The sequence below is a fragment of the Coregonus lavaretus genome, assembly GCF_964263955.1.
Source record: "Coregonus lavaretus genome assembly, chromosome: 19".
Lineage (NCBI taxonomy): Eukaryota > Metazoa > Chordata > Actinopteri > Salmoniformes > Salmonidae > Coregonus > Coregonus lavaretus.
The window spans coordinates 45,513,853-45,539,271 of NC_140006.1; the positions used below are offsets into that span (position 1 = coordinate 45,513,853).

The following is a 25,419-nucleotide window of genomic DNA, read 5'->3' on the forward strand; positions in this document are numbered from 1 at the left end:
ATCTGGCGTCTCATGGGAAGTAGATGTTGCAGAGATGAAAAATATTCCTGGAGTGATTGATGCACGTTGGATCGTGTGGTGAATGAAGAAAAGGGAAGAGTCTATCTGTTCTTTTGCTTTTTGACATGGAGTCTCTCCCTACTCAGGTGAAGTTGGGGTATATAAACTACTGAGACAGAGAATTTCAGCCATGTTTCCAGTGTCTGCCGAAGGGAGAAGCCGAGATGTCCAAGTTGTTGAAAAGATCATATCATGTGTTTTAAAAGTGATGAGGCCTGAGCAGGGTATAGGAGTGGGAATTTGTATTATTTCTTTAATTTAATTTAATTTAATTTCTTTAATTTTCACCCCTGTTCAGTTGGTGGCAGCAATACACCTTTTTCGCAATAAAACCCGAAGATGAAACTAGCTACTCTTCCTCTCTTTTTTATTATTATTCCAATTACAAATATCAGGTACAAATGTTCGTTATAAAAATTATCATCAAACACGTCTACCGCAAAACAAACATCACTACATCAATCACGTCTACCGCAAAACAAACATCACTACGTCAGACACGTCTACCGCAAAACAAACATCACTACATCAATCACGTCTACCGCAAAACAAACATCACTACATCAATCACGTCTACCGCAAAACAAACATCACTACATCAATCACGTCTACCGCAAAACAAACATCACTACGTCAGACACGTCTACCGCAAAACAAACATCACTACATCAATCTACCGCAAAACAAACATCACTACATCAATCACGTCTACCGCAAAACAAACATCACTACATCAATCACGTCTACCGCAAAACAAACATCACTACATCAATCACGTCTACCGCAAAACAAACATCACTACATCAATCACGTCTACCGCAAAACAAACATCACTACGTCAGACACGTCTACCGCAAAACAAACATCACTACATCAATCACGTCTACCGCAAAACAAACATCACTACATCAATCACGTCTACCGCAAAACAAACATCACTACGTCAGACATGTCTACCGCAAAACAAACATCACTACGTCAGACATGTCTACCGCAAAACAAACATCACTACATCAATCACGTCTACCGCAAAACAAACATCACTACATCAATCACGTCTACCGCAAAACAAACATCACTACGTCAGACACGTCTACCGCAAAACAAACATCACTACATCAATCACGTCTACCGCAAATCAAAACCCACAGAGACCTTAAATACATACACAGCGAAAAAATAAAACATAGTGCAATTGTATTCACTCAGAAAAAAATCTCCTTATGATTTTTTTTGTTATTAACTAGGGATAATGTCTTAACTAGATGATTAAATTTGATCAGAAATATTTGTAATTTGGTATAGATTTCTGGAATTTTTGTTTGTGTATAAAGTATTTGGCAACAAGAATAGAAAAATGCACAACAATTTCAATGGTCTTGTCATCATTGCAATAGTAAAATACAATATCCTTCCTGTCAAAAACATGGGTAGTGTTCCAAAAGCTAAATATGTACTCACTGCAAGGTTTTGCCGAAAATCTATCACAGATGTACATTTACAGAACATGTGCGTAAGATTTTTCGCCTTATTTTTTTTGCAGAAAAACAACATGAAATTACATGGATATACAGTATCTTATGTAGAAATCTTAAAGTGCACTTCCTTAAACTTGTTTTGGTATACAATACTTCTAAGGCATCAGCCAAGCTTTTTTCCAGACAGACAATAACCATTTGTCCATCCAACCTTTTTATGTGAGTAAAGTACATGTCGGACCAAATATTTCACGACAGGCCTGACGGAAAAAATTGGCGGTGAACCAAATGTAGACAAAAGAAAATACGCTAGACGAGGTTATTTACGAGAAATATTGATCCAATCATATCGAAGCAAACTTGGAGTCACACTTTGATACAGCATGTTGTATGGTCATCCCACTATGACTGGGAAAGCATGCTGCAATTCAGGGTGTTCGCGGTGTACGGTCTGCGTTTTCCAGCCAATCTGGGGGGTCACTGAGTTTTTGTGTGTGTTTTTTTTTTTTCAAGTTTTATTTTTAAGATGTTTTATTTGAAATGCCCTTGGATATACAGTGCATTCGGAAAGTATTCAGACCCCTGGACTTTTTGCAAAAAAAATTACGTTACAGCCTTATTGTAAAATTGATTAAATGAAATGTTTTCCTCATCAATCTACACACAATACCCCATAATGACGAAGCGAAAACAGTTTTTTTGAAATTATTGAAAATTTATAAAAAATAAAAAAACAGAAAAACCTTATTTACGTACGTATTCAGACCCTTTGCTATGGGACTTAAAATTTAGCTCAGGTGCATCCTGTTTCCATTGATCATCCTTGAGATGTTTCTACAACTTGTTTGGAGTCCACCAGTGGTAAATTCAATTGATTGGACATGATTTGGAAAGGCACACACCTGTCTATATAAAGGTCCCACGGTTGATAGTGCATGTCAGAGCAAGAACCAAGCCATGAGGTCGAAGGAATTGTCCGTAGAGCTCCGAGACAGGATTGTGTCGAGCCACAGATCTGGGGAAGGGTACCAAAAAATGTCTGCAGCATTGAAGGTCCACAAGAACACAGTGGCCTCCAAAATTCTTAAATGGAAGAAGTTTGGAACCACCAAGACTCTTCCTAGAGCTGGCCGCCCAGTCAAACTGAGCAATCGGGGGAGAAGGGCCTTGGTCAGATAGGTGACCAAGAACCCAATGGTCACTCTGACAGAGCTCCAGAGTTCCTCTGTAGAGATGGGAGAACCTTCTAGAAGGACAACCATCTCTGCAGCACTCCACCAATCAGGCCTTTAAGGTAGAGTGGCCAGACGGAAGCCACTCCTCCATAAAAGGCACATGACAGCCCGCTTGGAGTTTGCCAAAAGGCACCTAAAGGACTCTCAGACCATGAGAAACAAGATTCTCTGGTCTGATGAAACCAAGATTGAAATCTTTGGCCTGAATGCCAAGCGTCACGTCTGAACAAAACCTGGCACCATCCCTACGGTGAAGCATGGTAGTGGCAGCATCATGCTGTGGGAATGTTTTTCAGCAGCAGGGACTGGGAGACTAGTCAGGATCGAGGGAAAGATGAATGGAGCAAAGTACAGAGAGATCCTTGATGAAAACCTGCTCCAGAGCGCTCAGGACCACAGACTGGGGCGAAGGTTCACCTTGCAACAGAACAAAGACTCTAAGCACACAGCCAAGACAACGCAGGAGTGGCTTCGGGACAAGTCTCTGAATGTCCTTGAGTGGCCCAGACAGAGCCTGGACTTGAACCCGATCGAACATCTCTGGAGAGACCTGAAAATAGCTGTGCATCATACCCAAGAAGACTTGAGGCTGTAATCGCTGCCAAAGGTGCTTCAACAAAGTACTGAGTAAAGGGTCTGAATACTTATGTAAATGTGATATTTCAGTTTTTATTTTGAATACATACAATTTCAAACAACCTGTTTTTGCTTTGTCATTATAGGATATTGTGTTTAGATTGATGAGTAAAAAAAACAACAATTTAATCCATTTTAGAAATAAGGCTGTAACGAAACAAAATATGAAAAAAGTAAAGGGGTCTGAATACTTTCCCGAATGCACTGTAAATGCCTGGAAGTGATAATGGGAATCAGTCAGATGTTAAAGGTGTCACGGTAGTCTCGTTGAACGTGCACGGTCTCGGGCACGCGCGCAAGAGTGGTATGGTATTAAGCACTTGAAATTACTTGGTGCTGACATAATTTTCCTACAAGAAACGTACATAAAAGCCACCGAGCAGCGGCATCTGAGATCCAATTGGATTTCTCAAGTTTATCAATCACCCTTCTCTTCCAAAGCTGGAGGTGTTGTTATTCTCGCTCGATAAAACATCCCTTTTCAACTCTCGTCCATGTCTACCTGCCCGCATGGTAGGTACATCATAATATCAGGGAATATGAACTCTTTCCCTGTCACCCTATTGAACGTCTATGGTGTTATTGAACGTCTTTCCCTGTTACCCTATTGAACGTCTATGGCGTTACTGAACGTCTTTCCCTGTCACCCTATTGAACGTCTATGGTGTTACTGAACGTCTTTCCCTGTCACCCTATTGAACGTCTATGGCGTTACTGAACGTCTTTCCCTGTCACCCTATTGAACGTCTATGGTGTTACTGAACGTCTTTCCCTGTCACCCTATTGAACGTCTATGGCGTTACTGAACGTCTTTCCCTGTCACCCTATTGAACGTCTATGGTGTTATTGAACGTCTTTCCCTGTTACCCTATTGAACGTCTATGGCGTTACTGAACTTCTTTCCCTGTCACCCTATTGAACATATTTCTGATTTGATTTACCAATAATCCAAATTGTTGGAGGCGATTTTAATTGTTACCTTGATCCGTATCTTGACAGACTGTCTACACTCCACTCTACTCCACCAAATATCACACAAGGTTCTGAATAATCTAATCCTATTCCAGAATCTAGTGGACATCTGGAGACTAACATCCCACAGACAGACTACTCATTCTCCTCTCATGTTCACAAGTCTTATTCTAGAATACACTACTTCCTAATAGATTCCAAATTGATACCCAATGTGCTCAACTCGAAATACCATAGCGTCTTTAATAAGTGATCATAGTCCAATTATATTGTCCCTCAATCTTTTCTTTACCAAAACAGAATTACAGTTGGCGTTTTAACTCCTCCGTGATTGCAGACCAAGCATTCATTGAGTGCATGACAGCCAAGTTGAATGAGTTCCTCAAGACTAATGACACAGGAGTGCTATCTGATTCTCCACTATGGGTAAACTTTTAAAGTGGTGAGAGGTCAAATGATTTTACATGAGTCTGCCATAAAAAAAAGGGAATGTCATGTGACTGGAGGAGAGGGTAAAACATGACCAGCTTTAGAAGCATACAGACCTTCACTCTCTCAGGTCGACTACAACCATTTTCACAAATTGTAAATATGAATACAGCTGTTTTCTTGGTACTGAGACAAAAACTATTTGAACTCAGGGACAAGCCCGGGAAGGTTGCTGGCAAGACAACTAAAGGGAGCACAGGCCAATAGAGCAATCCATAAAATCCAGTCTGGGGGCGGACATCTTGCCGACTAGATCCTAAAGAGATAAACAACTACTTCAAAGACTTTTACTCCGAGCTATACTCTTCCAGATCCGATGCCTCTAGTTCCGATGTATCAGCCTTCTTTGACTCCATCAGCCTGCCAAAACTTGATGATAGCGCCAAAAAAAAGAATTGGACTCAAATTTCACAACAGAGGGGAAAAAAATTGAGGCAATAAAAGCTTTCCCACCTGGCAAGGCTGCAGGCCCCAGATGGTTTCGGCTGGGAATTTGATAAAACATTCAGTGAAGCTCTTGCTCCCCTCTTACTTAGGATGATCACTGACTCAACAGAAAATAACAGTTTGCAGAAATCATTGTATGAAGTCAATATTTGCCTTTTGTTACAAAGGCAGGGAGGAAACAGATCCTGCAAATTATAGACCGATAGCATTACTCAATTAGTGATCCTGTAAATTATAGACAGATAGCATTACTCAATTAGTGATCCTGCAAATTATAGACCGATAGCATTACTAAATTTCGTTAAAAAAGTAATCACCGAAGTGCTTGCTAACAGGTTGAACAAACATGTAACAACCATTATTCATCCGGATCAGACAGGGTTTTATCCACGGCAGGTTCTCTTTTTCTAATGTGCGCAGGCTGCTTAACATTCTGTATGCAAATCATGGGAAAGGCTCCAAGGAGGCTATTATATATCACTAGATGCTCAGAAAGCGTTTGATCTTATAGAACATTCATACATGTTCCAAGCACTCAGTCGGTTTGGATTTGGCAGCTCATTTAACACCTGGGTCAAAATGCTCTATTCCTGCCCAACATCCTCTATTCTGACCAATAGCGACAAATCCAGTCCCTTTGAACTACCTAGATCTGTCCAGCAGGGTTGCCCACTCAGTCCTCTGCTCTTCGCTGTCGCCCTTCGACCCCTAGGAGATACAAATAAGGGATCATCCTAATATCCAAGGTCTTAAGGTACGAAACATAGAAGGCCGCAGACGATGTGCTTCTATACCTCTCGGACCCAGCAGCTTCTGTCCGTAGCCTGTTACACCTAATCAATTCATTTGGCAAACTATCTGGCTATAGAATAGATTGGGGCAAACGTGATCTCATGTGTCTCTCAGGCAATATTACAGCAAGTGAGCTAGAGAGGATACCATTTAAAGCGGTGCATGACCACTTAACTTTTTTTTTCATTTTTCTTTTCATTTGATTAATTTATATAAATAAAGATCAGCTTAATATTGTAGATAGATTGTAACTTCCATCAATGTAATTGTCTGCATCACTTCCAATCCCCCATGTTTTTTATATATATACTCCCCTTTATTACTTTTCAACCCCACCATCCTTTCCCTACTTGGAGTAAATTAGTGAACAACAATGCCCAGGCCTCTACTTCCAGCCTATACTTACTATCTACACCTTATGGACACAGTCAATTCGACAATAATTCTATTTTATTTGTTTTTGCTCCTGACCACTTAACTTACCTGGGACAAAAAAATCCCTAGAAACCCAAAGCTCCTCTTCAAGCTCATCTACAGTGAGCTGGTTGCGAAGCTATATTGCCTCTTTCTATGACGGGGCGCATTAATGCCATAAAAATGGTTTCTCTTCCCAGGTTCCTTTATCTTTGCCAGAATCTTCAAATTTTTCTTACCTCTTCATTTTTTCAAAACATTGGACTCGACAATCATGCCATTTGTCTGGGGTTACAAAAGCCCCATCGTATTTGTAAAGCCCACTTGCAAAAGCCAAAGGAACATGGTGGCCCAGGCCTACCCATCTTTAAACATTACTACCGCGCTGCAAATGCCAGGGCATTAACCTGACTGGCAACTGGGTTTAAACTGATAAATTGGACACGGTTGCCCCCCTGTGGCTAAATATGGAAGTCAAGACTGCAACAAATTCCTCTCTTCCAGACTTGCTTTTCTCCTAAGCAGAGTGCCCAAAACAAAACGACAGGCAACAACTTTGATTTGAGAAATTCTTTAAGAATTTTAAACCAGATTAAGCATGTTTATAAGGTGCTTGATATCTCTGTATACACCCCAATATGCTTTAATCATTATTTTTGTTCCATCTCGGTCTGATAAGTTGTTTGTTGAGTGGAGGGAGAAGGGACTGGCCACAATTTAAGATCTCTCCAATTAAAATAACAAATTCGAACTATTCCACTCACATTTCTTCTGCTATTTACAAGTCAGACACTATGTCAAAGGGGAAATTCAAAATGTTGAAACCCTCCCTGTACAACATTCATTTTATTATCTGCTAAAGTGCCCTCCCAACTCAAAACACCTCCTCTCACAGTTTGTCTCCTTTTCTCCAACTATACAGACGCCTCTACTAGTCATCTCAAGGAGACCTGGGGTAAACAGTTAAATATTGAGATCTCAGATGATCTATGGGGAGAAGCCCTGTCTACGATTCACTCCTGTTCCATCAATGCCAGATATCAAATTGATACAATACAAAGTCATGCATAGACTTCATTACTCCAAAACCAAATGACATAGAGTTTACCCCCCCCCACCCCCCCCCCACCCCCCAGGTGTCCCCACTGTGTGACAAATGTAAAGTCTCGAAGGGTTCATTAACTCATATTTTTTTTGGGCTCTGCCCCCTACTTCATAATTTTTGGGTGAACATCCTTGATTGGTATTCAAAGGTATATGAGAGGGCCATTGTACCTGACCCATAACTTGCTCTCTTTGGCTACCCAGTCTGTTCTGAGATCGTCCTACGAGGAACAACAGACTGATGTCTGGAACGGTGGCTGTTAAAAAAAAAAGTATCCTCACAGAATGGGAAGTCACCCACCCACTCTTGCTTCCATAGATGGCTCGCAGAAATGATTTAACGCCATAAACATAGAAAATATTTGTTTTCTCAGGACTAACTCCTCCAGCAGATTTCTCAACATTTGCGGTCTGTCTCTGGACAGATTGTGAACACTGACTAGGAATGCTTATCGTTCTAACGGTCATATAGTTCTATTCTTGTCTCTTTTAAGCAAAACTTCACGTCATATGTCTGGCAGCTGTGTTTATTTATTTTTGTGTGTGTTTTTGTTTTGTACTAAATTCTAAAAGAAAATCATTTAAAAAATATATATATAAAATATGTTGTGTTGTCGGTGGCACTACTGTTGTAAGGTCATTACTTTTGTAGTGGTCATGAGTCATGACACCTGCAGTAAGGTCACCGGTAAAGTGGATTCAGTAGTGGTCATGAGTCATGACACCTGCAGTAAGGTCACCGGTAAAGTGGATTCAGTAGTGGTCATGAGTCATGACACCTGCAGTAAGGTCACCGATAAAGTGGATTAAAAAGGTTTGCTGAAAGAGGTTCTCATGCTCAGCAAAGACCTGTGGGCAGATTGCTGTCTTGTACTAGGGTTTGTTTCTGAACCAGATCATCATTTCACAGCCTGAAAGTCCTGTGTCTGCCTCAGGCATTAAATGATGCAGAATCTTAACATTATATTTCTGTCTCAACCATATGGTTCCCCAACAAGGAAAATAAGAAGTACTGTTTCAGTTCCACATGACAGTAACCACACAGGCAAATAATGTGTTGTCCAAGCAGGTAACACATACAATATCCCAGTGTGCATCTGGCTCCACGAAACCTACCCCTAGAGCCATGAGGAAGCAAGTCAAAAACACCCAGGGCTGTCTAGTGAATCCCACACAGGGTTGTCTGGTGCCCAGTGAATACCACCCAGGGTTGTCTAGTGAATACCACCCATTGTGGTCTGGTGTCTAGTGAATACCACCCAGGGTTGTCTGGTGTCTAGTGAATACCACCCAGGGTTCTCTAGTGAATACCACCCAGTGTGGTCTGGTGTCTAATGAATACCACCCATTGTGGTCTGGTGTCTAGTGAATACCATCCAGGGTTGTCTAGTGTCTAATGAATACCACCCAGGGTTGTCTAGTGTCTAATGAATACCACCCAGGGTTGTCTGGTATCTAGTGAATACCACCCAGTGTGGTCTGGTGTCTAGTGAATACCAGCCAGGGTTGTCTGGTATCTAGTGAATACCACCCAGTGTGGTCTGGTGTCTAGTGAATACCACCCAGGGTTGTCTGGTGTCTAGTGAATACCACATAGGGTTGTCTATTGAATACCACCCAAGTTGATGTGGTGTTTTGTGAATACCACCCAGGGTTGTCTGGTGCCCAGTGAATACCACCCAGGGTTGTCTAGTGAATACCACCCATTGTGGTCTAGTGTCTAGTGAATACCACCCAGGGTTGTCTGGTGTCTAGTGAATACCACCCAGGGTTCTCTAGTGAATACCACCCAGTGTGGTCTGGTGTCTAATGAATACCACCCATTGTGGTCTGGTGTCTAGTGAATACCACCCATTGTGGTCTGGTGTCTAATGAATACCACCCAGGGTTGTCTGGTATCTAGTGAATACCACCCAGTGTGGTCTGGTGTCTAGTGAATACCACCCAGGGTTGCCTGGTGTCTAGTGAACACCACCCAGGGTTGCCTGGTGTCTAGTAAACACCACCCAGGGTTGTCTAGTGAATACCACCCAGGGTTGTCTAGGGAATACCACCCAGGGTTGTCTAGTGAATACCACCCAGGGTTGTGTCCAGTAGGGAGAAAACTCTTTGAAATGAAGTGAAACTGGGGGCGGAACTACCTGGTCTTGTCCAATGAGAAACACAATTTGTAGTTTTCCGTTGCAAACAAACACAATAACCCTCTCTCATGACGACACTGTTCAACTGTACTTAGGAAATACAGAAATAAGGCCATGAACAGTCTACATCAGACTGGGATGAGGACATAAGAACACGTTGGCCTTTGAGGAGCTGAGCTACCAGCTGCTGCTCTAGAGATAACTAAGCAAGCTGTTTACACCTGGCGCTAATATGCGTCCTTGGTCCTGAACTTGTCCACATTATGATGGTATTGTGTCTTTCATCCGTCCACTGTGTCTGCAGTGGGACCACATTTCCTGGTCCCTCCCTGTATGCTAATTATTTGGCAGATATTCTTTCAAAAAAAATATTCACTTATTTATTTGAAGACGCATATTGATGTCATAAGTCAATGGCGCCACCTGTCAATGATTTTAAAAGGTGGGATTACGATGATTTAAATGGTTTCTCTGTCCAGATCCATCTACACTGGTAAGATACCCAGACACAATGAGTGCCTGACTACCTCCGGAGGTGGGCAGGAAGATCTGATCACAATGTGTATTTTAAATCATCTACATCCGTCTACAAATGCGGACACAGTCAGGACAAAGGAGGACACATGTTAGCACCAGGTATAAACGTGGCTGTAAGGGAGAATACACATATTAAAAGCCTTATAATAAAGACTCATACATGATTTTAAGTAAGTACAGAACTATATTATGCAAGTGGATACAAAAACCCACTCAATTTAACAGCACATTTCAAATGAAAATGCAGTCCAGTAGGGTGCAACGTTTAGTGTACATAGTTCAATCCGGACCTTTCACACTCCTTTTCCAGCTGCATTAAACCTTGAATTGACTTCCATTAACGTCATTTAGCAGACACTCTTATCCAGAGCGACTTACATTTCGGGACCATTTCTGTACTCATAAATTCACTATGCTATATATATATATATATATATATATATATATATATATATATATATATATATATATATACAGTACTTTAATGACTGGTGATGCATATACACTACTGATCTCCAGGATTACATAGATTATCTTCCTGATCAGTAGACCATTAAACAATTATAATATTTAAAAATGAACAAATTCAAATTTATGAAACACAGAATGCTAGGACCAAAAGTTTGGCTTTAAATTACGAGAATTGTTCAAGAGCAGAGTTATCATTCGAAAAATAAATAAAGCTTACAAAACACATTTTATTTCTAAGAATATGACAAAAAAACATTGCTATTTTCCTTGTTCAATCTTTTGTCTCTATAGGTGCATCATCTCGCAGAGGGGTAAACGCGTCAATCTCTTTGACAATCCTTTCAGCGATCATCTTGTTATTTGCAGCAACCACCCTTCTGGACATGAGGTCCAACGGTCCACCTAGAACATTAAAACAATTCATGTTGTCATTTTTATAGCTGTAAAGAAACTTATTCTTATTAACTACTGATAATGAAAGTAAAACTACTGTTAATGGAAAAACAACTGCTGAATTACAAAAATACTTTTCATTTTTTTTTACAAACGGATCAAATCTCAGCATCTGGGTAATCAATTGTTATTGAGGACTAATTGCTGATCTGTGATTGGATCTGGAGTGCTATTGTACATAATAGTACTATACACACTGTAATTAATGCCACTCAGCAGATACTTTCACACAGTACAGTAAGTGCATATGTCTTTAGTATATTTAAGTGCTCCATCCCATGCGGGAATTGAACCCACAACCTTGATGTTGTTAGCGCCACACAGGACCACCATTTTAATATAATAATAATAATAATAATAATATGCCATTTAGCAGACGCTTTTATCCAAAGCGACTTACAGTCATGCGTGCATACATTTTTGTGTATGTGTAGTCCCGGGGATCGAACCCACTACCTTGGCGTTACAAGCGCCGTGCTCTACCAGCTGAGCTACAGAGGACCACATTATACTAGTCAACACGCAAACCGACGTATCAAAATGTGCTGGGAATACGTAGTACGGATTTGCATTTTGAGAAGACGTCGCTGCCGAGACATCATAACAGAACGTTGACGCCTGGCCGATGGAAAAACAGTGTAGATCTGTACAATTTAGAAAGTAGGCCAATTCTAAAACACATCCGCAAGACGTCTCGCCAAACTGACGTCTACGCTGCGTCTTCCCGAGGTATCACGTATACAATGGTGCCTGTGTTGGGGCGGAGGTCTGTGTGCTATCTGGGATATACAGTGACGTACCATCTACATCCATGAGGACGCCCCCTGCCTCTGTGACTATAACGGCCCCGGCAGCGATGTCCCAGCAGTGCATCCCTATCTCATAGTAGGCCTCCACGCAGCCCGACGCCACCAGACACATGTTGGTAGCCGCTGTTCCCACACCTCGAATCCTGGCAAGATAAGACAAGAGAGAGAGGTTGTGTTCATTACCATAACGGACACCTGAAACTAGCATTTCTTATTGGATAAGACATTTGCTAGCACAAGGCTTTTCCAGGCGCCAGTTAGGGTTATTGTGACCAAGTTACCCACACAGAGCAGTGTCTTATCTGATGGCACGAAGGTTTCCGCTAGCAATAGGATACATTCTGGGATACCAAACGTGGAAAAACAACTTCCTGAATAGTATGCAGTGGTCCCATACTCATTTCTCAGCTAATGTAGTATGCCATCCTAGTCTTTCAAGCAAACTATTACATACTTGGTCTCCACGCAATGCCTACTAAGTAGTATGGAAGTATGCCATTCGGAATGTGGATGCCATTCTAAAACGGGGCCAGGGAATTCTTACCCGTGGATGCCATTCTAAACGGGGCCAGAGCATTCTTACCCGTGGATGCCATTCTAAACGGGGCCAGAGCATTCTTACCCGTGGATGCCATTCTAAACGGGGCCAGGGCATTCTTACCCGTGGATGCCATTCTAAACGGGGCCTGGGCATTCTTACCCGTGGATGCCATTCTAAACGGGGCCTGGGCATTCTTACCCGTGGATGCCATTCTAAACGGGGCCTGGGCATTCTTAACCGTGGATGCCATTCTAAACGGGGCCAGGGCATTCTTACCCGTGGATGCCATTCTAAACGGGGCCAGGGCATTCTTACCCGTGGATGCCATTCTAAACGGGGCCAGGGAATTCTTACCCGTGGATGCCATTCTAAACGGGGCCAGGGCATTCTTACCCGTGGATGCCATTCTAAACGGGGCCTGGGCATTCTTACCCGTGGATGCCATTCTAAACGGGGCCAGGGCATTCTTACCCGTGGATGCCATTCTAAACGGGGCCAGGGCATTCTTACCCGTGGATGCCATTCTAAACGGGGCCTGGGCATTCTTAACCGTGGATGCCATTCTAAACGGGGCCAGAGCATTCTTACCCGGGGATGCCATTCTAAACGGGGCCAGGGCATTCTTACCCGTGGATGCCATTCTAAACGGGGCCTGGGCATTCTTAACCGTGGATGCCATTCTAAACGGGGCCAGGGCATTCTTACCCGTGGATGCCATTCTAAACGGGGCCAGGGCATTCTTACCCGTGGATGCCATTCTAAACGTGGCCAGGGCATTCTTACCCGTGGATGCCATTCTAAACGGGGCCAGGGCATTCTTACCCGTGGATGCCATTCTAAACGGGGCCTGGGCATTCTTAACCGTGGATGCCATTCTAAACGGGGCCAGAGCATTCTTACCCGGGGATGCCATTCTAAACGGGGCCAGGGCATTCTTACCCGTGGATGCCATTCTAAACGGGGCCTGGGCATTCTTAACCGTGGATGCCATTCTAAACGGGGCCAGGGCATTCTTACCCGTGGATGCCATTCTAAACGGGGCCAGGGCATTCTTACCCGTGGATGCCATTCTAAACGGGGCCTGGGCATTCTTAACCGTGGATGCCATTCTAAACGGGGCCTGGGCATTCTTACCCGTGGATGCCATTCTAAACGGGGCCAGGGCATTCTTACCCGTGGATGCCATTCTAAACGGGGCCTGGGCATTCTTACCCGTGGATGCCATTCTAAACGGGGCCAGGGCATTCTTACCCGTGGATGCCATTCTAAACGGGGCCAGGGCATTCTTACCCGTGGATGGGTAAACACAGGATCTTCCTCATGCTGGAGAAGATTTTGTCAACCACCTCCGTGTCTCTGTTGGAACCAAACTCAGTAGCAATGATAGACTGAGTGATTTCTGCAATGAGAAAGTTCAGCACTTCAGTGACATTCTTATTTCAGGTTTATTGGATAGACAGGGAGGGAAGGTTAGCAGGGTAGTGTGAGGAGGGCAGTAGGTCAGAATTGAATGAGTATATGTATAAAGGCTTATAAATGTGTGTTAAGTACTAAAGATGTTGCAAATGCTTATGAATTGTAATGCTTATGAATTGTAATGCTAATGAATTGTAATGCTAATGAATTGCAATGATTATGAATTGCAATGATTATGAATTGTAATACTTATGAAATGTAATGCTTATGTTAACAAAAAACGAAATACTAGTTTAAATGCAGGACTAGAATTTAAAAATCTGAACTCAGCACAAATGGAGTACGGAAATGTAAATATGCGGCTTCTGACCAAATAAAAGCTTGGTTGGGATTGGGGGGAACACTGACCTATAGTAAAGGAGAATATGATTAGTGGTGAATTCAGAGAGAGAGAGAGAGTAATATTGGTGTGATACAGCACTGAAGATGAACTGGTTGAACTAACTACCGCACCTTTCTGGTCCGACACATGAAGGGGCTGTCCATTGCAGAAGGCTCCCTGCCCCGTCCTGGCCGTATACATCTTGTCTTCTATGCAACTGTACACCACTCCAAACTCCAGCTGAGGGAAACAGAGAGAATGTGTGTTGCAGTGGGCAAATCTGAACAGGGATTCACTACCCATATCCACCGTGAAGGAGGTCAGGGTGCACAATCAACCACAATTCAAAAAACCAAGGAGAAATCTAAATTCAGTAACATTTTAGATTTGTACAGCCACTTTAATGACTTGTGATAAATGTAGATGACTGATCTCCAAGATTATACTGGCTTAAACATTGATGATCTTCCTGGTCAGTTGACTATTAAACTATTTCTAATTTATGAAAACACAGAATGCTAGGACAAAAAGTTTGGTTTTAAATGACCTGAATTGTTCAAGAGCACTGTTGTCAACAATAATTCTGTTGCAGATTTACTCGTGTGGGTGCAAAAACGTCATGATTTTAAACGAAGTATGAAGAACGAAACGTCCAATGAGTTCTCTGAGCGAAGTAAAAACCCTGAATGATTAATAGGAAAACTTGCCTTTTTGTTGACGGCAAAGCCAATAGACACCGCAACAAATGGATATCTGTGGGAGCCATGGATTTTAGAAATACAGGGTTACATCGGATAATCTATGCTACAGTAAGCTGGTAAATGGAAATCAAGTGTTTGACAATATCTTTAAATCGACACAAAGTGGTTACCACATTCTGAGAAGATAAACAACAATTTACCCGTGTACAAAGTTAGTGGTCCCGTCTACCGGATCAACAATCCAGGTTGGGTTGTCAGTTAGAACACAGGGCTCTCCAGCAGCCACCGACTCCTCGCCTATGAAACTGCAACACAAGGAGAACAAGGTCATGATCATAAAGCCGCTTACACACAGGAAAAGAAAACGCAATCACCATTGGTTTCTATGTAAAGCCGGCTCGAGCAGTCGCCTCCATTGGTTTCTATGTAAAGCCGGCTCGAGCAGTCGCCTCCATTGGTTTCTATGTAAAGCCGGCTCGAGCAGTCGCCTCCATTGGTTTCTATGTAAAGCCGGCTCGAGCAGTCGCCTCCATTGGTTTCTATGTAAAGCCGGCTCAAGCAGTCGCCTCCATTGGTTTCTATGTAAAGCCGGAGGTTGCAAGATTGGTAGGCGGCTTCGCCAGTGTTTTCAGCTCTCTGTGTGTACGGTCATTAAGGCACTAAACGGAAGGAAACGGACTGAAACAGAGAGGGACAATCTGAAACGCTCATTTTAATTTTCTGTAACAAAATGTCCAGATTACACCTCTCTGTTACCCTACCTACTAAACTATCTCCATTAAAGTCCATAGTTTTTTATTTTTTTTATTTAACCTTTATTTAACCAGGTAAGCCAGTTGAGAACAAGTTCTCATTTACAACTGCGACCTGGCCAAGATAAAGCAAAGCAGTGCGATTAAAACAACAACACAGAGTTACATATGGGGTAAAACAAAACATAAAGTCAATAATACAACAGAAAATATATATACAGTGTGTGCAAAATGTAGTAAGTTATGGAGGTAAGGCAATAAATAGGCCATAGTGCAAAATAATTACAATTTAGTATTAACACTGGAGAGATAGATGTGCAGAAGATGATGTGCAAATAGAGATACTGGGGTGCAAATGAGCAAAAATAAATAACAATATAGGGATGAGGTAGTTGGGTGGGCTAATTTCAGATGGGCTGTGTACAGGTGCAGTGATCGGTAAGCTGCTCTGACAACTGATGCTTAAAGTTAGTGAGGGAGATAAGTGTCTCCAGCTTCAGAGATTTTTGCAGTTCATTCCAGTCATTGGCAGCAGAGAACTGGAAGGAATGGCGGCCAAAGGAGGTGTTGGCTTTGGGGATGACCAGTGAGATATACCTGCTGGAGCGCATACTACGGGTGGGTGTTGCTATGGTGACCAATGAGCTAAGATAAGGGCGGGGATTTGCCTAGAAGTGATTTATAGATGACCTGGAGCCAGTGGGTTTGGTGACAAATATGTAGTGAAGGCCAGCCAACGAGAGCGTACAGGTCACAATGGTGGGTAGTATATGGGGCTTTGGTGACAAAACGGATGGCACTGTGATAGACTACATCCAATTGGCCGAGTAGAGTGTCGGAGGCTATTTTGTAAATGACATCGCCGAAGTTATGTCATTTGTGATATAGTCTGCATCATTTAGAAACACCATGCACCTATATAGATATTAGAAGTGTGCCAGTGTGTGTGTGTGTCTGTATGTCTGTGTTCCAGGATATGTCTTCATAGAAGCAAAGCTACAGTAAGTTATTGTACCTGTGTGTGGGGAATTTCTCCTTCACAGAGTCTATAATGAGTTGCTCCACCTTTTGGTCAGTTTTGGTCACCAGGTCCACAGAAGAACTCTTCAACATAACCTTCATGTCGTTCTGTACGGCATCCCTTACAAGCTGCAGCAGATACAAGCAGATAGATACAGGGTTGAATACTGAAAACGTCTGCTGTGAAGCCAAAAGGTCAGTGAAGAAAACCACAAGACAAGCAGCACCACCACACGCTCAGACAGACAGACACAAAGACACACACACACACACACACACACACACACTCACCGATCCTGCTTTCCTGGCCAGAGCCACAGCATGGTCCATGGCATTCTGCCAGAGTTCAGTCATGGTATTGTGCCTTGATCCAAGGAATATGCCCTTAAAAGGATGCTGTGGAACAGACAGTGAACATGTTTTACTTAATACATAAAACATTGATAAAAATAACACCTCAAAAGCTGACTATGGTCGTGTTGGTGAAATTTGCAAATAAACTAGATACCCCAATACTGGGTCCGGTATGTGCTTGTAGCAATGGAGTTTGAACATGCTGTCAAATCCATTAGAATAAGAGCTTTATGAAACCTGAGGCAAATCCTCCTGCAATTTCCATCTTCCAAGAGTGCATGAGCTTTGTAAAAAATAGCATCGCTACCGGAAAAACGACTGACTGCACCTAAACTGATGGGCTGAATGTTAAAGTACATTGAAACCGACCACGCATAGACCAATTATGGGATAATCATTTAGTTAAATCAAATAGCGATATTCTATAATAAAACTGTTTGCATTGCAACTCTTTTCTGAAGCCTGGTTTATCCTGATCTGAAAATGGTTTAGCCTAACAGTTCAAGAGCTATCTGCGTGGATTTATAACCATTCATCTTTAAATGTAACACACAACACGTATCGAGCTAGTCTATGCACCGAATAGGAAAGAAGAGACTGTAACTAGCGTAAGAATGGTCGCAAAAGAGACTAAAATCTCACCGAGAGTCGATTGAGCTGGGAAAAGTCAATAAGCCACTACTTCCGCATAGAATCGTCTTCTTCAGATGCTTGGCTATGTCGCCCAACAAGCTGAGTGACAGGTATGTGCTGCCGCTTATCGGCTAGTGTTACGCCAGTGCACGCCATTAACATTGTCGGTGAAACGTGTTACAAACGCAACATCCAACAATTTCAAAGACTTTACTGAGTTACAGTTCATATAGGGAATTCAGTCAATTGAAATAAATTCATTAGTCCCTAATCTATGGATTTCACATGACTGGGAATACAGATATGCATCTGTTGGTCACAGATACCTTTTTTTTTTTAAAGCAGGGGCGTGGATCAGAAAACCAGTCAGTATCTGGTGTGACCACTATTTGCCACATGCAGCAAGACGTATGTCCTTCACATAGAGTTGATCAGGCTGTTGATTGTGGTCTGTGGAATGTTGTCCCACTCCTCTTCAATGGCTGTGCGAAGTTGCTGGATATTGGCGGGACCTGGAACACACTGTCGTACACATCGATCCAGAGCATCACAAATGTGCTCAAAGAGTGACATGTCTGGTGAGTATGCAGGCCGTGGAAGAACTGGGACATTTTCAGCTTCCAGGAATTGTGAACAGATCCTTGCGACATAGCGACGTGGGGCCGTGCATTATCATGTTGAAACATGAGGTAATGGCGGCGGATGAATGGCACGACAATGTGCCTAAAGGATCTCGTCACGGTATCTCTGTGCATTCAAATTACCACCGATAAAATGCAATTGTATTCATTGTCCGTATCATATGGCTGCCCATACTGGGGCACTCAAGTTCACAACTTTAACATCAACAAACCGCTTGTTCAGTGTATTTTACAGACAATCCTCAGTCAGGTTGATATATACACTGCTCAAAAAAATAAAGGGAACACTAAAATAACACATCCTAGATCTGAATGAATGAAATAATCTTATTAAATACTTTTTCTTTACATAGTTGAATGTGCTGACAACAAAATCACACAAAAATTATCAATGGAAATCAAATTTATCAACCCATTGGATTTGGAGTCACCCTCAAAATTAAAGTGGAAAACCACACTACAGGCTGATCCAACTTTGATGTAATTAAAACAAGTCAAAATGAGGCTCAGCAGTGTGTGTGGCCTCCACGTGCCCGTATGACCTCCCTACAACGCCTGGGCATGCTCCTGATGAGGTGGCGGATGGTCTCCTGAGGGATCTCCTCCCAGTCCTGGACTAAAACACCCGCCAACTCCTGGACAGTCTGTGGTGCAACGTGGCGTTGGTGGATGTGCTCAATTGGATTCAGGTCTGGGGAACGGGCGGGCCAGTCCATAGCATCAATGCCTTCCTCTTGCAGGAACTGCTGACACACTCCAGCCACATGAGGTCTAGCATTGTCTTGCATTAGGAGGAACCCAGGGCCAACCGCACCAGCATATGGTCTCACAAGGGGTCTGAGGATCTCATCTCGGTACCTAATGGCAGTCAGGCTACCTCTGGCGAGCACATGGAGGGCTGTGCGGCCCACCCAAAGAAATACCACCCCACACCATGACTGACCCACCGCCAAACCGGTCATGCTGGAGGATGTTGCAGGCAGCAGAACGTTCTCCACGGCGTCTCCAGACTCTGTCACGTCTGTCACATGTGCTCAGTGTGAACCTGCTTTCATCTGTGAAGAGCACAGGGCGCCAGTGGCGAATTTGCCAATCTTGGTGTTCTCTGGCAAATGCCAAACGTCCTGCACGGTGTTGGGCTGTAAGCACAACCCCCACCTGTGGACGTCGGGCCCTCATACCACCCTCATGGAGTCTGTTTCTGACCGTTTGAGCAGACACATGCACATTTGTGGCCTGCTGGAGGTAATTTTGCAGGGCTCTGGCAGTGCTCCTCCTGCTCCTCCTTGCACAAAGGCGGAGGTAGCGGTCCTGCTGCTGGGTTATTGCCCTCCTACGGCCTCCTCCACGTCTCCTGATGTACTGGCCTGTCTCCTGGTAGCGCCTCCATGCTCTGGACACTACGCTGACAGACACAGCAAACCTTCTTGCCACAGCTCGCATTGATGTGCCATCCTGGATGAGCTGCACTACCTGAGCCACTTGTGTGGGTTGTAGACTCCGTCTCATGCAACCACTAGAGTGAAAGCACCGCCAGCATTCAAAAGTGACCAAAACATCAGCCAGGAAGCATAGGAACTGAGAAGTGGTCTGTGGTCACCACCTGCAAAACCAGTCCTTTATTGGGGGGTGTCTTGCTAATTGCCTATAATTTCCACCTGTTGTCTATTCCATTTGCACAACAGCGTGTGAAATGTATTGTCAATCAGTGTTGCTTCCTAAGTGGACAGTTTGATTTCACAGAAGTGTGATTGACTTGGAGTTACATTGTGTTGTTTAAGTGTTCCCTTTATTTTTTTGGAGCAGTGTATGAACGACCCATTCATACAAACAGTCTCAACTGGAGTCATTTCTAAACACTTTACTGAACGGTAGCAGTTATTTGATGCCATAGAGATAGATACTCTAGATGTATATAACCCCTTTTAGCATGGAGATTGCCATTGAAGGCTTCCACCATTTTAATAGTTAAAGGGATAGTTCATCCAAACTGTAAGCAGTCTATGTAGGCTACAAGGTATGACATCATTCCATGCTTTGGTTTAGTTTCCCTGAACTAGGCTCTATCTCTGAATGGTGGAGTTCCACAGGTGATACATAATCCCCCTCCATTATCCATAACCCCCCTCCATTATCCATAATCCCCCTCCATTATCCATAATCCCCCTCCATTATCCATAATCCTCCTCCATTATCCATAATCCTCCTCCATTATCCATAATCCTCATCCATAACCCCCCTCCATTATCCTCTTCCATTATCCATAACCCCCCTCCATTATCCATAATCCCCCTCCATTATCCATAATCCTCATCCATTATCCATAACCCCCCTCCATTATCCCCCTCCATTATCCATAACCCCCCTCCATTATCCATAATCACCATACATTATCCATAATCACCATACATTATCCATAATCAACCTATTAGCTCTACATCACAGAAGGGTAAGGTAAAGCTATAGGTCACCAGTTCAGAGGCAGAAAACCACAATTCTATTCACAGCTGAGCTGATGTATGTTCGACCCCATTGACCCCTATCTCACTATCACAATGGAGAGTAGGAGTGCATTTTCTACGCAGTTATATTTATCATAATCATACAGTTCTATCCCATAATTATACTATCATAACCATATCCCTTTAATTTTGGACAATACAATATTTATAACAAATTCCCACTAGTTTCCACAAAGGCCTATGCCGAAACGCGTCAGAGTTTTTCAATCTTTGTTCCATTGAACATGCCTTAACGATGAAGACATTTGAATGATATGCCTTCGTCCTCCCTGTTTTTTGACCAAATAACCCCTTTACCAAATCACATGATCATGAGAAATAATGATCAACGTTTAATAACATGGCAAAGTCAATATTTCAATGTGATAACTGGACAATGCTCTCTCCATTTCAAGACTATCGGCAACCACTGTCAATGGTAAAATACATGTAGGTAGAATACACAAACAGTGGGTGGCAGCATAACCTTAAGCATGAGAAACCACACATTTGTATATTCAATGAAATTGATCTTTATTTCACAAAGATGTGCCCCACCAAAATAATGGTGGTTCATTGACAAGTGGCTAAAATAGGAGAATGCAGTGCCGTGCTTGCTATGTCCGTTGCTAGGCATCCCACAGGTGCACTTGGCTTTATGATCCTCGTCGTCACAGGTACAGGGGAAGGCCTGGACCACCTGTGCGATCCGATTGGCTACGGCCGAGCTGCTCGCTGCGATAACCTTCCTTGACGTCATGTCGAACTCAGTGCCTGATGGGAGGAAGCGGAGAAACACTTCAGTGGATACAAGATGAAGACTTCTGAACATCTTCACAGGACGCAACCTGACGTTGACAAGTCCAAAAGCAATGGCTCACGAATTGACATTGTAACATTAGTGTTGTACACCGTTATGTTTTTCTGCACACACCTGAGTCCCTATTACAGTACCAGCATGTTTAGTTTTTTAGTTTTTGTTTAATGTCGTGTGTCTGTAATATATACTGAGATGTTGTTGGTAGCCCTTTAAACTCGTACCCGTATATGGGTTGAAAATGGCAGATTTGGCCACTTATAACTGGCTAAATTGCAACGTAGTCTCTGTACAATAACATGCTCTACATAACGCCAGACCACAGGCTCTGCGCTTCACAACGCGGTATGGGTTTTGAATGACAGCCGTTCTGAACTTGAGCACCTGTACGACAAGAAGCTGCCCTCATCCCTCTTGGTAATTGGACAACTTTGGGAGGGGTGTGGCTTTGAGTGGGAGGGGTGTGGCTTTGAGTGGGAGGGGTGTGGCTTTGAGTGGGAGGGGTGTGGCTTTGAGTGGGAGGGGTGTGGCTTTGAGTGGGATGGGTGTGGCTTTGAGTGGGATGGGTGTGGCTTTGAGTGGGAGGGGTGTGGCTTTGAGTGGGATGGGTGTGGGTTCGTGACAATGACCAAGAGCAGCTGCTCACCGATTTGACAGCTCCAACGCAGTTCCACCTTCGACATCAGCTATGCGGGTGTCGGCTATGGCCGGTTAATGCTTGATCTGATTGAATCTAGGCTTTAAGCTTGATCAAGTATGACAATAACACAAATACTGCATACTTAATACTATATGGAAATTTTGGGCAGTAAAAGAGTATCAATAAACAACAGGGGTGCCAGTATCCTAGAGGGTAGAGAGGCAGAACAGCCGACGGCAGGTCACTGGTTCAAGCCCTGGGCCAGGAGACACAAAAATGGGAATGAAATTGAACTGGCAGCTGGATCCCATGTACCATCTCCTGCCGTTGAGCCCTTGACTAAAGCACTGACCCCCCCCAACAATTGCTCTCCATCCATGGGCACTGCAAACCCTGTGCCTCTCAGTGTGTGTGTGTGTGTATCTGGGGTGTTGGGAAAGGCAGAATACAACTGAGACTATAATAGAATGTCTATGTGACAGCAGCATTGGGCCTACTTGTGCGTGGGGTATTTGTCCCGGATGGCCGATATCAGCATCTTCTCCACTCTGTTGTCTGTCTCTGTCACCTGGTCAGCAGGAGAGCTCTTCAACATGACATACTTCTTAGACTTAAAAGGCATCCAGGACAACCTGAAATGAATGGTTCAGTTGGTTATGGTACAATGCTGGTAGTGCCAGAGTTGTTGGTTCGAATCCTGCATGGGCCACACTGAATAATGTCTAGAATTCTTTAACCATATTGTTATGAGAGTACTACCTATCAGAGAAGTACTGACTCAATGTACAGTAGTGATATAAAACGTGCCACACAAAGACAAGTATTCAATGAGTGGTTAGACAAGTATTCAATGAGTGGTTAGACAAGTATTCAATGAGTGGTTAGGCAAGTATTCAATGAGTGGTTAGGCAAGTCCTCAATGAGTGGTTAGGCAAGTATTCAATGAGTGGTTAGGCAAGTATTCAATGAGTGGTTAGGCAAGTATTCAATGAGTGGTTAGACAAGTATTCAATGAGTGGTTAGGCAAGTATTCAATGAGTGGTTAGGCAAGTATTCAATGAGTGGTTAGGCAAGTATTCAATGAGTGGTTAGGCAAGTCCTCAGTGAGTGGTTAGGCAAGTATTCAATGAGTGGTTAGGCAAGTATTCAATGAGTGGTTAGGCAAGTCCTCAATGAGTGGTTAGGCAAGTCCTCAATGAGTGGTTAGGCAAGTATTCAATGAGTGGTTAGGCAGTATTCAATGAGTGGTTAGGCAAGTATTCAATGAGTGGTTAGGCAAGTCCTCAATGAGTGGTTAGGCAAGTCCTCAATGAGTGGTTAGGCAAGTATTCAATGAGTGGTTAGGCAAGTATTCAATGAGTGGTTAGGCAAGTATTCAATGAGTGGTTAGGCAAGTATTCAATGAGTGGTTAGGCAAGTATTCAATGAGTGGTTAGGCAGGTATTCAATGAGTGGTTAGGCAAGTATTCAATGAGTGGTTAGGCAAGTATTCAATGAGTGGTTAGGCAGGTATTCAATGAGTGGTTAGACAAGTATTCAATGAGTGGTTAGACAAGTCCTCAATGAGTGGTTAGACAAGTCCTCAATGAGTGGTTAGGCAGGTATTCAATGAGTGGTTAGGCAAGTATTCAATGAGTGGTTAGGCAAGTATTCAATGAGTGGTTAGGCAAGTATTCAATGGGCAGAACGCTGAATCAAATAGACACAGTGTAAACTATGCAGTGTTACCAATGGATGTACAATACAAACTTGACTTCATCAACCAATGTATGAAAATAGCACTAATAAACTTGTCTAAAAATTGGGAGGCAAATGCAACCTACCCTACCTGACTAGTTTCTCGGGCAAGGGAGATCAAAGTTCATGCATTCTGTCCATTCGGCCATGGTTGGGATTTCAGGTAGAAGAGGACATGGCTGAATAGAAAAAAAATCTGTAATACTTTAAAACTGAACAATTTAAAAGAAGCATAAGCATTAGTTTAGTTAAATTACAACATGGACCTATAGCCAAGTAGCATACCAATTATATAGAATTAATAGACCAGGAAAAACAACATTTCTGTAGATATGTTCTGTATACATTTCAAATTTTGTCACATGCACAAGTACAGTGAAATGCAGAACTTGCGAGCTCTACCCAGTGCAGTAATCAACATCAAAATAGTATAACTAATAACACAATATATAATCAAGAAAACACACGAAATAAGAGAGGAAGCTACCATATAGACGGGGTCAGTGCCAATACCATGTTGTCTATATTGCTGTCTATTGCTAGCAGGGCACCAAGTACAATTCTGTGTGTGTGTAAATCTACTTGGCGAATAACGGTGATTCTGATATTCTAATAAGTCTGTGAGTGATATAATTAAACGGAGGCTATGACAGTTACAGTAGCCTACCAGATGGGTAGGAGCCTACCAGATGGGTAGGAGCCTACCAGATGGGCAGTAGCCTACCAGATGGGCAGTAGCCTACCAGATGGGTAGTAGCCTACCAGATGGGCAGGAGCCTACCAGATGGGCAGGAGCCTAATAGATGGGCAGTAGCCTACCAGATGGGCAGTAGCCTACCAGATGGGCAGTAGCCTACCAGATGGGCAGTAGCCTACCAGATGGGCAGGAGCCTACCAGATGGGCAGGAGCCTAATAGATGGGCAGTAGCCTACCAGATGGGCAGTAGCCTACCAGATGGGCAGTAGCCTACCAGATGGGTAGTAGCCTACCAGATGGGCAGTAGCCTACCAGATGGGCAGGAGCCTAATAGATGGGCAGTAGCCTACCAGATGGGCAGTAGCCTACCAGATGGGCAGTAGCCTACCAGATGGGTAGTAGCCTACCAGATGGGCAGTAGCCTACCAGATGGGCAGTAGCCTACCAGATGGGTAGTAGCCTACCAGATGGGCAGTAGCCTACCAGATGGGCAGGAGCCTACCAGATGGGCAGGAGCCTAATAGATGGGCAGTAGCCTACCAGATGGGC

At 43.2% G+C, this 25,419-nt stretch overlaps 1 protein-coding gene and 1 long non-coding RNA gene across 4 annotated transcripts; both read right to left on the reverse strand.

The window, feature by feature from the left end:
- Positions 1 to 10,983: 10,983 nt before the first annotated feature.
- impa1 (inositol monophosphatase 1) lies at positions 10,984 to 17,929 on the reverse strand. Of its 3 annotated transcripts, none has more exons than XM_084183937.1 (9): positions 17,847 to 17,929; positions 17,142 to 17,246; positions 16,846 to 16,979; positions 15,279 to 15,383; positions 15,085 to 15,130; positions 14,509 to 14,617; positions 13,870 to 13,978; positions 12,030 to 12,181; positions 10,984 to 11,178 (listed from the first exon to the last, which is right to left on the reverse strand). In XM_084183937.1, the coding sequence occupies exons 2-9, from the start codon at positions 17,202 to 17,204 to the stop codon at positions 11,048 to 11,050; spliced, it is 849 nt and encodes a 282-aa protein (XP_084040063.1). In that variant the 5' UTR covers positions 17,205 to 17,246; positions 17,847 to 17,929; the 3' UTR covers positions 10,984 to 11,047. The 3 variants fall into 3 exon arrangements, with proteins under 3 accessions (XP_084040063.1, XP_084040064.1, XP_084040065.1); XM_084183938.1 differs by having other exon boundaries at positions 17,359 to 17,854; XM_084183939.1 differs by having other exon boundaries at positions 17,784 to 17,850.
- A 3,567-nt stretch (positions 17,930 to 21,496) lies between these two features.
- On the reverse strand, positions 21,497 to 22,837 carry LOC311147267. Its single transcript, XR_014614775.1, has 2 exons — positions 22,443 to 22,837; positions 21,497 to 21,753 (listed from the first exon to the last, which is right to left on the reverse strand). It is a non-coding gene; the product is annotated as an uncharacterized lncRNA (long non-coding RNA).
- Positions 22,838 to 25,419: the final 2,582 nt, after the last annotated feature.

Coding starts and splice junctions, on each gene's coding strand:
- impa1 (XM_084183937.1), bottom strand. CDS start 17,204: ATGACTGAACTCTGGCAGAATGCCATGGACCATGCTGTGGCTCTGGCC. Junction 14,618..15,084: donor GCTTTGCCGTCAACAAAAAG/GCAAGTTTTCCT, acceptor TGTTTCCCTCAG/CTGGAGTTTGGAGTGGTGTA. Junction 12,182..13,869: donor CTGTGTTTACCCATCCACGG/GTAAGAATGCCC, acceptor TTATCTTGCCAG/GATTCGAGGTGTGGGAACAG.